The 13,633-nt window shown below is 39.2% G+C and overlaps 1 protein-coding gene across 11 annotated transcripts in view; it reads left to right on the top strand.

Moving 5' to 3' along the window:
• The window catches only part of LOC143273316 (uncharacterized), a 192,989-nt gene that overhangs the window by 158,161 nt on the left and 21,195 nt on the right, over positions 1-13,633 (top strand). For 6 of the 11 annotated variants that reach the window (XM_076572132.1, XM_076572133.1, XM_076572138.1 and 3 more), the window contains 2 exons: positions 8,983-9,080; positions 12,584-12,819. In XM_076572132.1, the coding sequence (XP_076428247.1) occupies positions 12,646-12,819 (174 nt within the window). In that variant the 5' untranslated portion in view covers positions 8,983-9,080; positions 12,584-12,645. Of the gene's footprint in view, positions 1-1,723; positions 1,991-8,982; positions 9,081-12,583; positions 12,820-13,633 lie in introns of those variants that run through there. The other 5 variants (XM_076572136.1, XM_076572140.1, XM_076572139.1 and 2 more) reach the window with 3 other exon arrangements.

Raw genomic sequence — 13,633 nt, forward strand, 5'->3', positions numbered from 1 at the left:
CTGTGAATTTGAAGCCAGCCCGGTCTACATGGAGAGTTCTAGACCAAGGGCTACATAGTGAGATCCTTTCAGAGAGAGGGTGGACAGATATTATTCTAGGTTTGGTGGCATGTGAATACAATCAAGATACTCAGAAGGCTGAGCCAAAAGAATGATTTAAGCCTGTTACAGGCTAGCCTGGGCAACATTTTAATACCCCGTCTCTCAAAATACAATACAAGAAAAATGTATTCCCAAGATAAAGGGACATTGATAGCTCAGATTCTTTAGTGTATATTGGACTGTAGGACTCTGGTCCCCTTCACTCTTTAAACATTTCTGTGCTGGTGTCTGCAGTGTCTAAGGAATATATCACTGTCATTCAGAGCTTTCTTTTGAGAAGTTCCTGTTTGCGTCATTCCTGGAGTCTAAAGATACATTTACCTTATAGCCAAGTAATTTGCTTTTCTTTTGCTATCCCTTTAGAGTTTAGTTAAAAATGAACAACAACAAAAGCACCATTACCCAAAATAAAAATTTAAACATACACTTTTTTTTAAGTATTTGGATACTGGCACCCCAAGTAATGAGTTGCCAGAAATTGAGAAATCAAGAAAAGCAAGTTACTGCTAAGTTTTCTTTTGAGACTGCGTAACCCGGGCTGCCCGCCAAGCTAGCGGTTCTCCAGCGGCCTCCAGCATCAGGAGTGCCACCACGCACCCACACACTCAGATCTTACCTTCTTCCTCAGAAACAAACCATGGTTTCCTAACTACAATGAAATATATCGACACTTGAAACAAATTATCTTCTTTAAAAGCCAGCCTTTGAACAATGATACACTTTTAAATGGATACAACTCATTCTATACATTAAAAAAAGAAATCTTTTAACTGATATGGCATAGTTTCACTTAGCTAGCATTTCACACTGCTAATTGTTTGAAATTTAGAACTTTAGACAATTATTTGTCTACACTTGGGAACAATGATTGCTTAAGAATCTAAAGCATTGCTTATCCTTCTCTGTGGACTACTGAGCCAGAGACAGCCTGAGAGTCAGGATAAGCAGAGGACTCACGACAAGAGGATGAGCCTCTGCCACGTGTAAGGCAGCACTGAAGGGTGTTCTGTTTAAGGCAGGGTCTTTTCCAACTGGCATCAGAGCCACCTTTGAGATGGAGGTAGAGGATGAGGAACTGGAGGGAAAGTGAACTGTCCTGTGTCCTTTAATAAGGACTACTCTTCTAAAAAAAAGTGAGAGGGGGGAACAACTGGAAAATGTGAATATCTCTCAAAACACAGTCTCAGAGTCTCTCCGAATTGTGCATTTCCTAGAGACTGTGGTCTCTTGCTTGTAGGTGTTACATTGGTTAAGGGTGACATTCGCTGCTCCATTGTGTTTTACGTAGAGGATTTTGTTCCCCATGTTTCCTTTTAAACTAATACTCTTTTTGACAAGCAAATAGAACTGCAGTAGCTTTTGGTGTTTCATTTTAGAAAAATGTATTTTTCCTTCCACTTTATTAATTTTGAAATTAAAGTAACATTTTTAACCTCTTTAATAAACATTTTTCCTTTTTTGCACCACTATAGATGAAACCTATTTTTGGTTGTTGTTTTTTTTTTTTTTTTTCTATCTGGGTCATGGTAAACCTCTTTGCATTCTGTTCTGTTCTCTGTATCTTCATCCTCAAAAGGGACTTGGTCTCCAATTCATATATTTAACAATCTTCTGCTTTTTTCTCCTGTTTTCTCTCTTGCTTTTTCATTTTCCATTTCTTAATAGACTATGATGAAAGGCTGTAGAAATGCATACTCTAAAGATCATTAACTTTTTTTTTCTAACATACTGAATCTATATAGACAATTGGCATCAAAATGTCCGCCTATCCACAGCTCACCAATTTGGAACAATTATCGCTGAGAAGCAAGGTAGAGCCATTAAGAGGACAGGCTTCCAAGTTAGACCAACATGATTTCCTGTTGACTATGTTACAATGAACAATTGGGTAAGCCTTGACTTCTCTACCCATAGAAATAAGATGAATAATCATAACTCTTTAACTCAGAGTAAAGATAGAACACTAGAAACACTATTGCTGTTGCTCATCATTTGGATGTGGTGGAGATCTTATTATAGTTATTTTGCTATAAAGTTTTAAAATTAAGTATTTGATTTTGTTATGTTGTACCAACTAAAAGTAAATTCAGAAGCAGTGCTGTTTTGCCCAGGAGAACTGTTGGAGTAAGCTAGACTAGGGTGGGGCTAAGGGAACCCTTGGGTAGTAACCTTAAGAGGTGAGCAGGAAACAAGTGATCACACTTTTAAAATATCACCTTGGTTTTGATGTGGAAAAATGATGACCAGAGGTAGGAATGGATGCTGGAAAAGCAAGAGGCTCCTGCTCTTGTGGGCCAGTGAAAGGTAACAGTGATCTGGCCTAGGTCATAGCAACGGCCACAGACAGAAGCGATTGAATTTGTCAGGTACATGGTAAGATATCTGAACAGCAGAGTTGGTAGAACTTGATGAACTAGAAAGGAGATTGTCAGTGGTGATTCTTCATGGTAGCTATCGGTTTACTTCTAGATGCAGGACTCCCTGGAGCTTTTATTGTATGACCAGTAGGGTGGTGATGAATTCCTTCATTTGGGGCTTTCATGTTGGAAACTTTGTATCTCATTCATTTCTGAAGGAGAGCTTTGCTGAACATAGTGTTCTTGACTGGAAGTTTGGTTTGTGGGTTGTGCCTTTTTGTTTTGTTTCATTTAATTTCAGCACTTTGAAAGCATCGTATCATCTCATTCTCTCCCAGCCCTTTAGCTTTCTTCTGAGAAGTCGGTTGTTAGTCTATGGGAATTCCTTTCTAGGTATTTTCATGCCCTAATTATGTCTTTCACTTTTGACAGTCTGGTGCAGTGTACCCTAGAGAAGACTTTCTTGGGTTGAATCTGTTGAGGCCTTTACACTGTCTGGATCTTCCACGGATTGCTGAGTTTTATCTATCATCACGTTAAGCTGGCCTTCTGTGCCCTTTCCCATCTCTCCTTCTGTTACTCCTGTAATATAAGTATTGTTCACTTCCTGCTCTCTAAGTTTCCTGGCCTTTCCTTTGCCTCTTTGTATATCAAACTGCCTCTGCTTCTTATACTCTAGGTATAATGGCAAAGAATTCTCTTAAAGTTAGACATGGTGGTACACACCTGTAATCTTAATTCTTAGGAAGTTGAGGCAGGAGGATCCCTGTAAGTTCAAGGGTAACCTGGGCTACATAGCCCTGACCACCCCACCTCCCCAGAAAACAGAAAATTCTTTCAGCTTTGTTTAAAAATCATTTTCCCTAACTATAAAATTCTGGGTTGGTGACTTTTTTAGTACATTGAATACATCAAATAGTATCTTCCAGATTGTACCATTTTGGATAAGTAGTCCACTATGATTTTAACTTTTGTCTTCTCTGTAATAATTATTTTCTTCTCTGGCTGCCCTCATTATTCTCATTTCTCAGCAGTTCAAATATGATGTCTTTATGAGCCTGTGTATGTGTGTTCTCCTACTTTTGACTTCTGCAGTGAGTGGTTTGAATGAGAATGGCCCCATAGGCTCACACGTTTGAAAATTTGTCTTAGTTGATGGAATTGTTTGGGAAGGATTAGGAGGGATGGCCTTGCTAGAGAAGATGTGTCACTGGGGTCAGGCTTTGACGTTTCGGAAGACGCATGTCATTCCTAGTATTCTCACTTTGCCTCCTGCTTGTGGATCAAGATGATGTGAGCTCTTAGCTGCTCCTGCAACCATATTCTTTGCTCCACCATCATGGACTCTCACCCTCTGAAACCATAAGCCTAATTAAAACTCTCTCTATAAGTTGCCTTGGTCATGGGTGTTTTCCCACAGCGTTAGAAAAGTAACTAAGACAGTTCTCTTCAATCTGTGCCATTTAGTCTTGTTTTTGTAAAGTGCTTTTATGACTCGGGGTTTGTTCTTCTCCTCTTCTCTTTTCTCCCCCTGGACTCTGCAGCTGTGCACTGCTGGAGATTGCACCACTGTTTGCAGATGGCCTTTGAGGTTTTTCCTCCACTCTGGTTGCTCTCTGTTTTCCACTCTGCGCAATTTCAAATGCCTTATCTTAACGCTCATTGGTGCCCATTTCCGTGTGTGTGTGTGTGTGTGTGTGTGTGTGTGTGTGTGTGTGTGTGTGCTGTCTGTTGATAAGCTAGCAGAGATTTCTGCAGCTGGGATAGTGTTTTGCTAGCACAGCCATGGAGTATCAACATCTTTGTCATCTCTTCATCTAGTTCTGTTCAAGGCTCTCCTCTCTGAAAAGCTTTTCCCTTGAATTCAAATGTGTGTAGTTTACTGACTTACAGACAGTGCATGTAGTGTTGTAGAGGCAGGTTTTTGCCATCTAACCACGTGACTGCATGGTGACTTTTGTCATCTAACTACCTGACTACTGCCTGCCTGTGGACTCTGCATTATGGTGACTTTGGTTTCCACCTCTTCTCCAGAAGAGGTGACTTTTTTTTTTTTTGCCTAAATCATAAGGGAGGGGGTTTTCTTGCCCTGCCACAGTGACTGAGTTTTTTGTCTAAGAGAAGTATCTAAGGAGTAGCTGATTTCGTACCGCAGAGAACTTGTGAGCAAGTGTGACACTCTTTGTATCAGGATACTCCAAGATTGCAGTTGTTACGCTCTGACATGATCCAGCACAGCTTGTGTTGTTTTCTTTACTATGACGAACCAGAACTACTGTGTACCCCTTTTCTTCAGAGGATTTTTCACTCTGAGATTAGCTTGTCTCTGCTTGCCTTTGAACTCAACTCTCTGCTGTGTTTAAGTAAGCCGTGATTCTTCTGACTGTCTGGCTTTTTTTTTTTTTTTTTTTTTTTTTTTTGTCATTGTTAGGATGGAGCAACATGTCTTTGGTTGTCTTTTACATTGTCTCATATGTCTTTATGGAACCTACTACTTTCAGATACTCTATTTTTTTCCCTTCTCAGTTTTACTGTATAGAATAGTTCCCCTCATACTGGAGTCCCTTTACCCCTCTCATCTTTCACGTTATACATTAACTATGGGTGCCTTGGTTAATGGGATAAAGGGAAGAAAAAGAAGAAGAAAAGAAAGATAAGACATATATTAATATGTGCATATAAAATTATTTGAGGATACAATGAAGGAATAGGACAATTGAAAATAGATAATAAATTCTTAGCCACAAAAGTCATATGGAACTTTGATGTAACTAAATGATTCCTAATGGTCCCATAAATTGTGGGGCTTTCGACTGACTAAACAGGAAATATGGAAACACAATTGATTAGAAATTAGATTATGGCTACTTAATCAAAAATTAACATGCTGACTTTTATCTGTTCTATCACTGTAACAAGGTTAGAGCTTTTTTCTAAGAAAAATTTTTGTTAAAGGTGGGTATATCTCAAGGTTGTTGCTTAGCAAAAATTGTGTAAGATTTTTACTGAACATTTTATGATATTCTGAAGAGAATTAAGCAAGAACTAAATATAGGTATACTGTAATTGTGGATTAATGTATTCAATATCATTAAGATGTCACCTCTCCCTAGATTGACCTTTAGAATTAATGTAATTACAAAAAAAACGAATTCCAGCATGCTTTTAAAATATAGAAATTAGCAAATACATGTAAAAAGAAATCCATGGACAAAAGATTACAATTGGAGGCCTTTGCTAACTGATTTCACAGCTTACTCCAATGCTCTAGTAATCAAGGCAACGTGTTCCTTGTATATGGATGAAGCTACATATCAGTGCAACAGAGTCAAGCCTAGGAGCATACCCAGTTAGTACTTGACAAAGATGTTAGGTTGATTCGAATGAGGAAAAGATTAGCTCTCAAATAACAATTGGGTATCTGCATAGAAAAGAAAAGAAGGGGGAAGTGGGGAAGGATGGAGAAAGGGAGGGAAAAGCCTGAACCAACCTTATGTGGAGGCAAAGAAGTGCCACTGGTAACAATGACTTCTTGATGGTTACAAACTCCACATACAGTGAGTTGTTTCCACTTCAAACCATAGGTCCACACACACTTTCTATCAATAGACACATAGTGAATATTTTTTTAGTGGGTCATGTTGTTACAATTACTCAGTTCAGCCATTAGCTATATACAATCTAGAAAAGAGGGAGCATGACTGTTTGCATAGAAGGAGAAACAAATTTAACTCTTGGGGCATAGTTGTTGGTCCCTCTTCGAATTATCTGTCTACTCTAGGTTTTTGTTTCCTTTCTGTTGTATATTTATTTAGCTAGTAAGTTTAGTTTAGACTGTTGGTGATTGAGTTATTTTGCTCTTGTTTATATGAAAACACCTTCATTTTACTTTAATTCTTAAAACCTAGAATTGTAAGTTACCAGCAACATCCTCCTCCCATCCCCAGCACATTGAAGAGAATTCATTTTAAAATGGATTCTTTGACTAAGGGGAGACATCAAGGTTGTTACAACATTTGCATTTCTATTAGATAGCTTTCTTGTCTCACTGACAAAATACCTGTCAGAAACAATTTGAGGAGGGATTTTGTTGTCTCATAGTTTCAGATGGTTCAAACTATAGATATATGACTCCAAATGTGCTTGAACAGAACATCATGGTGGTATAACCGTGTTGTAGAGAAAGTCAACCTATGTCATGGCCAGCCAGGAATGATCCAACAGTACAGGGTCAGGGATAATATCCACCCACGACCTACCCCCAGTGACTCATTTCATCCAGCCAAATCTTACTTTCCAAAATTTTTACAACTTCCCCAAATGGTGCCACTTGGTTGGGACCAAGCATTGAAGATACTGAGCCTATGGGAACATTGAAGATTTATTTTTTTCGGGTTTATCAGCTTAACTGTACCCTGAGGACCCATACTTTTTTTGAAATATGGAGACATCCATATAAACATTCTCTCTTCTTTTCCAAAGACTCTAATTCTGTATGTTAGATCAGTGGATATTGTCCCCGCATGTCACTAAGTCTCTATTATTTTTCTTAATAAGTCAATTAGGATCATTTTTATCAATGTCTCAGTCCCTCTGCTTTCGAGTTCATTCAATAAATTAACCATTTTGAATATTGTATTTTCCAACTTTGAAACTTCCATTTAGTTCTTTTTTGTATATTCTGTACTTTCCTCATGTTAATTTTTTTGCCTTTGAGACTTTGCACATATTTGTAATGGTGTACCGTGCGTGCGTGCGTGCGTGCGTGCGTGCGTGCGTGCGTGTGTGTGTGTGTGTGTGTGTGTGTGTGTGTTTGAGACAGGGTTTCACTTTGTAATCTAGGCTGGCTTCAAACACATAATAGTCTTCTACCTCCCCTTTCCAGTGCTGGGATTACAGACAAGAACCACCACATCCGGCTTTGCTTAAGGGTTCTTTTTGTTTTATTGCCATTATCTGTTATTTCTAGATTGTCTGGTGACTATGTTTCTTTGAGTGTTAATCACCTTTTTCTGCCTTTTTGCATGTCTTGTTTGTTTTTTCCTGTTGGATGCTGGATATTATGAGTATTAAATTGTTGACTCTGCATTTTGTTGTCTCCCTTTCTAAGGATGTATATAAAGTAGGCAAATTTGCTTCTGGATCTGTTTGTTTTTGAGGTATGAGAACCTCTTTTGTTAATCTAAAGTAGTCTTTGCTCAAGAAATTTGTTTCAAGTTGCCACTAGCTGAGCTTGGCACCTCTGTGGCATCTACTGAATTTTCTAAACATGGCCCACAATCCTTCCATTTTGGGGGGGCTAGAATTTGACTGTATTCTGGCCTAATGAGCTCTAAGTATTGCTCAGTTCACACTTCCCTGAGAGCTCTTTCCCTGTTTCTGCAGTTTCGCCCCTGTACATGTAGGTTAGTGTTTATCAAAGACTTGGGACTGATACAGGCTTAAGTTAATGATATCCTTGGTAATAACACCAAGACTGTAGGTTTAAAACTGTGTTCATTACTATATGAAGATGTTATTGCCTTTCTACTTTCGTTCTCTCCAAAGTGTGTATGGTGAGATTTTCTAGAAGTTCTGTGGCATATACGGTTGCAACAAATTGAGTCCCAAAGCAAATAGAAAAGTACAGACATTTTCTATCAAGTTAGAAAATACGAAAATTGCCAAAAAAGTAAAATAATACTACTATTCTCATTAATATTATTTTATAAAATATACTTATTTTTCATTAAAACACTACATGATGCCTTTTATGTTAAAATGGATTTATATTTTGATAATTACTAGTTTTTATTTATAGCATGCAAATATTGATATCTGTAAACTGTTTTAACTTGGAATCCTCAATGTTTAAAAACATAAATAAATGAGAGCAGAAAGTTAGGGAGTTGGCACTTAGAAATCCCTAGACAGTTTTGTGGATTTCACCCTCATTGGCTCTCTGTCCTCTTGGGGACCCTACATAAATTCCAGATTCATTGACCTCCACAGTATTTGTCTCTGCCTCCTCAACTATGTTCAACTACCACAGTCTACTTGGTCCATGCTGCCTTGGTGTGGTCTGGACAGTGCCTCTTCATAGAAACAAGTGGTGGTAGGATGGCCTTGTTTATTTGCTTCTGGTAGGGACCATAATCCTGTGCCCTTGTCTAAATCTAGATTTTTGATCCATTTTGTCCATTTTTCCCAGAAAAACCTCAGCTTTCTGTCCTGAGACTTTCTAGATCAACAGGAAGGAAAATTAAGAGAATGTAAGCATAAGGTAGATCTGATATCAGTAACTCTATTGGTTATTTAGATATTTGTGGAATTCCTTAAAATGAAGCAACTAGTCTAATTCTCACAAAAACACATGGGAATGGTAATTTTCTCCCATTTTACTAGAAAATGAGCTGGCATTTTATGAAGGTAGACTACATTTAAATCCAAATCTAAAACCAGGTAGTATAGCTTCTGAGATTTAAAGTTGGAACTATGGCATCATCTCTTGAGCAGTATTTACCAAGAACATATTCTATTCCAGGCACAGTTCTGAATGTCAGAGAATACAGCATAAACAAAATGGCCAAAGTCTCCACAGGGCAAGAATTATCCAAGCAAGAAACAGCAAGGACTAAGCAGGTAAGTAGGTCATATTCCAGCTAGGGAAGTACTCTGGAGAAAAAGGAAGCAGTAGGAGAAGTCAAGAACATTGCTGAAGTGGGACATTGTCAGGAAAAGCTACATTGGAAAGGTTAAGGAAATGAAGAGCAAACTATCAGGCTGTCTAGAGGCATAACAGAAAGAAAGTAGGGCATAAAAAAGCTCCAAGATTGGGCTGTACATGGCAGGCCCAAGGAGGCTAGTGTTTAAGAGCTGAGTATACAAAAGAAGGAGCCATGGTGAGTAAGATAGAGGGCCTGATCAGGGTTACTCTGGATGGCGAGACCAAAGAAGTTGTTAAATAGTAGCATAAACATGTTTTTATGAGATATATAGTTGGATAGACGGATGGATGGGTGGGTGGGTGGGTAGATAGATGGATAGATGAATGGATAAATGGGTGGATGGATGGATGGATGGATGGATGGATGGATGGATGGATGGATGGATGATAGGTAGAGACAGAGAGAAGATATATAGACAGATACACACAGAGAGTAGTCTGGGGCAGGTAAAAATGGAAGACTAGTTAGAAAACTATTGCAAGAACCTTGACAAACTATGACAGCAGCATAAAAGATAGTGAATAGTGCCTGCGTTTCTTTTTAAGAAAGCAATTCTAGTTATATTATGTATTTTGAGTGTCATTTATATTAAATTTCTTAAATTATACTTTCCTCATCATCTATCATCTGTGAGTAATTTAGATAATGTTTGAAATCCTCTATGCCATATTTATTTCCTTCCTTGTTAATATGTTATAGATTTAGTGTATTTGAAAATAAATGGTCATGAATCCAGAGTTCCATTCTACCATCATCTATGAGCAGCTAATCACATGCTGGTACTCGCTTTACACATAAGCCATTTTGACTGATAGACTCACTGCATGGAGCCCATTGTTCATTGTTTGCAAACATTGCCTGAGGATCCATATCTTTTTCTGAAGATTAACTCTATGAAGCACAGCTCATCTCATCTTACCATGTGTACATGGGCATTATCTGCCTAAAGCAATAACTTTAGCTAAGACCCTATGGGGAATGAGACAACCCCCCACCCCCTCCCAACATTGCTGGTCATTCTTCAGAAACGGTAGCTTTACCCTGTTATCTAATTTTTCCTAGGGACAGACAAGTAAGTACAGCCTTTCCTTAAAGGGCAAAATGGAGAAAACAAAGGGGGAAATCTATTGCCCTCTATTAGCCATGGACTTTTGGCTTTTCCAGTTGTTAACAGTGGTTTAGAGAGCTCATAATAACAGCTCCTAGAATTACAGTTTAGTCTGTGCTTTTCATCTTCACAGAAGTGAATTCATCTTTGTCATATTGAGTTGAAACTTTGAAGACACAAGAAATTGGTTCTCAAACCTACTCATTTACTGTCTTCGTTAACGCGGCTTTCATAACGGCTCTCCGCACTTCGGGCAAAGATGCCCAAAGAGCTGGTTTTCAACCCCGTCCGATTTGGAGTTTATCTGGGGGAACTTTACAAAGATGGGTTTTAGTTGTGCTTGAGATTCGAAAGTGTGAAAATATAGAAACCAGGTCCTGCTAAGTCCTTCAGAATGATACAAAATAACAAGAACATTCAGCAGTTTCTAGTAATTTAACTTAGAAGACTGTGGTAAAGGTCTTAGCATTGTGGGTTTGCTGTTCAGTCAGGAGGCTTCCAAGATCTTAGACTTGGATTTCTTTAATGATGCTCTAAATTTTACTTTATTTTCTTCACTAAAAGTTAAGGAAGACTGCAAGATTTTTATTTTATTATTTATTTGTTTGTTTGTTTTGTTTTGCTTTTTTGAGAAAGGGTTTCACTGCATAGCTTTGGAGCCTTTACTGGAACTCGCTCTGTAGACCAGGCTGGCCTCGAACTCACAGAGATCTGCCTGCCTCTGCCTCCTGAGTGCTGAGATTAAAGGTGTGTGCCACCACTGCCTGACTGCAAGATGACATTTTAACAACATATGAGAGTCACACAAAAAATACCCAAGTATTCTATCTCCACTGTCTCCTTTGCTTTCAGTCAAGTGCATCCCACTTTCCCTGTAGTAATACATTGTGAGTCCAGCATCTGTTTATTTGTTTTGATTTTTTTTAAACTTACTTGTTTCTTATTTGTGAAATAACTGTTTCTGAAATGTTGTATCAAATAACCTTGTTTCATTTTATTGAATCATATGTAACCTATGTTTGCCACTCTCAGGCATTGAGAGAGCCTACTTCTGTGATTTAATCAGTCAGCTTACCTATGGAGAACCTCCAATGGTCTTGCCTTTTGGACTTCTATATCCTAGTTGTTTGCATTTACCTCTCTGTATGCTGCCATAACTTCTAACTTCGAGTGGCTTTAATACAACACTTTATGGTTCTAGGTCAGATCTGCACATAAATTTCAACCGTCATAGTTCCATCCAATGACTTTCTAAGTTCATTCTTATGCAGCATGTGTTCTCCCTTGGTGTCAGGATTCTGATTTTTAATTATAATTTTGGCTATTGTGCTCTCCAGTAAATAGTTAGCAGCCCTCAAGAAGAAAGTGCCCATCAACTTCATGACACTGTGCCTCTATTTTTTTGTTCTAGGTACCATCTTTCTTCACTTTGTTACACTCACATTGTCACTGTTACTTAGAGAAGTTGGTCGAGAAAGGAGCTACAGCCAAGTGAGACTTAAAAGAATAAGCTTCATTAGGATAAGGGCCTCGGTGGGAGCCACCATGGGCCCTGAGGTGGGAGAGCATTGGAAAGGGACAGAAGCTTATGTTAGAGATGTGAGTGGGGACTTAAAAGGAGGAAGAGACATCTGTTTAAAACCTTAGCTGGAGCTTCATTGAGGGGATAGCTCAGCTGTGTGGGCAGGACAACAGAGGAAAACTGAGAACTCACACACAATGGAAAATAGTCGACATTTATAACCTCTCAGGGCATGGCAGGAAGTCCCGCAATCATGATTCATTTCAAGCTAGTATGTAACAAAGAGCATGTGAGAGCCAGGTAAAGCCATAAAACCACAGAACAACTTATTAATTGGGGGTGAAGGACAGACAGACACAGACTATAGGATCTGGCCTTTTAGAGTTAGTTGCCACTGTCTTTAAGGGCCAGGCCCATGATGTAACAGTCTCTTCAGCTGAGCAAATTCAGCTTTGAAATTTTATCTCTCTCATTTGTCTGATCATTTCCACTAACAGGGCAGATAAGACAGACTCCTGGAATCCACCGAACAAAACAAATTACAGAACACTAAGGGAGAAAGAAGCAAAGTAGAAGCAGAAGGCCTCATCCATCAATAATTACTTTGGTTCAAGAAATTTACTGAATAGGCAGGGGGGGGAAAATCTAACTATATGCCACCTACAAGCAACTTCCCACCCACATTGGCTTGTAACTTACCCTCCCCAGAGCAAGCTATAGAAAGTAGGCTTTCTCTTCCCCAAGGTAGTCATAGGAACTCTAACCTGCCCTTACTTTTATGTTGCAGTTGGTCATAAAGAAGCACCATGACCAAGCCTTCTGTGGTAATTCTCCTTGTTCCAAAGAGACATGCCTCCTACCCTAATGGAAGAAATGCTGTACAAATATGCCCATCCAGTCCATTCAGTGAAGTCTCCATATGAAACCTGCAATGCTGGCTTGGAAAGCCTCCAGACAGCTGAACTCGAGAAGGTTCCCGGAGTGGGGGGCACCCGAAGAGCCCTGCAAGCTCTGCACTCCCATGTGAGTAAGAGCTTCACTGAACTCTGAGTCCCTCAAGCAAACTAATCAAAGCCAAAGAGGTCTTGAGCCCCCTGGTTTGTAGCCAGTCAGTCAGAAGCACAAGTGAAACAGCCTGGGGCTTGTGATTGGCATCTCTAGTGGGAGGGGCTGGCCAGTCTCAAGGACTGAACCTTCCACAGTGGTGCCTCATCCTATTTCCAGGCAGATAGTATCGGAACTTAACTGAGTTAGAGGACACCTAGCCGGTCCATTGCTACAACTAACTGCTTTCTGATGGAGAGAAGTGCCCACACCTTCTGAAACCACGGAAGTCTGTGGATAGGCCATGGTCAATGGTTTAGAAAACTTAAAATTATTAAAATGCCTGGATTACTCATTACAGTTTGGATCTTGAATTTCCCAAAAAGGCCTATGGGTTAAAGGCTTGGATTTCAGGGTGGGTGTGTTACTGGTTGGTGGTCGAATCTTTGAGAAGTAAGGCCTTACGGGAGGCGTACCCTTAAAGGGGATTCTGCGGACCCTGGCTCCTTTTCTATTCCTTTTGTTGTTTGGCTCGTGGTGTGAGGAGTTTCACTTGGCCTACATAATGTGCTGTTTAGTTCAAGCCCAAAGCAATGGAGCCATTTGATCTTAGACTGGCACCTTAAAAATTAGGAATCTAGACTGTAATTCAGTCATCCTGGACAATTCATTATAGTGGCAAAAAAATTAACACATTACTCAAATGCAATCTACAACTTGAATACAACCCCTATAAAAATATAATGGCATTTTCTTACATCAATAGAAAGGTCAATCCCCAAATTCACATGGA

This window comes from Peromyscus maniculatus, chromosome 5, assembly GCF_049852395.1.
Source record: "Peromyscus maniculatus bairdii isolate BWxNUB_F1_BW_parent chromosome 5, HU_Pman_BW_mat_3.1, whole genome shotgun sequence".
In the NCBI taxonomy this organism is placed as follows: domain Eukaryota; kingdom Metazoa; phylum Chordata; class Mammalia; order Rodentia; family Cricetidae; genus Peromyscus; species Peromyscus maniculatus.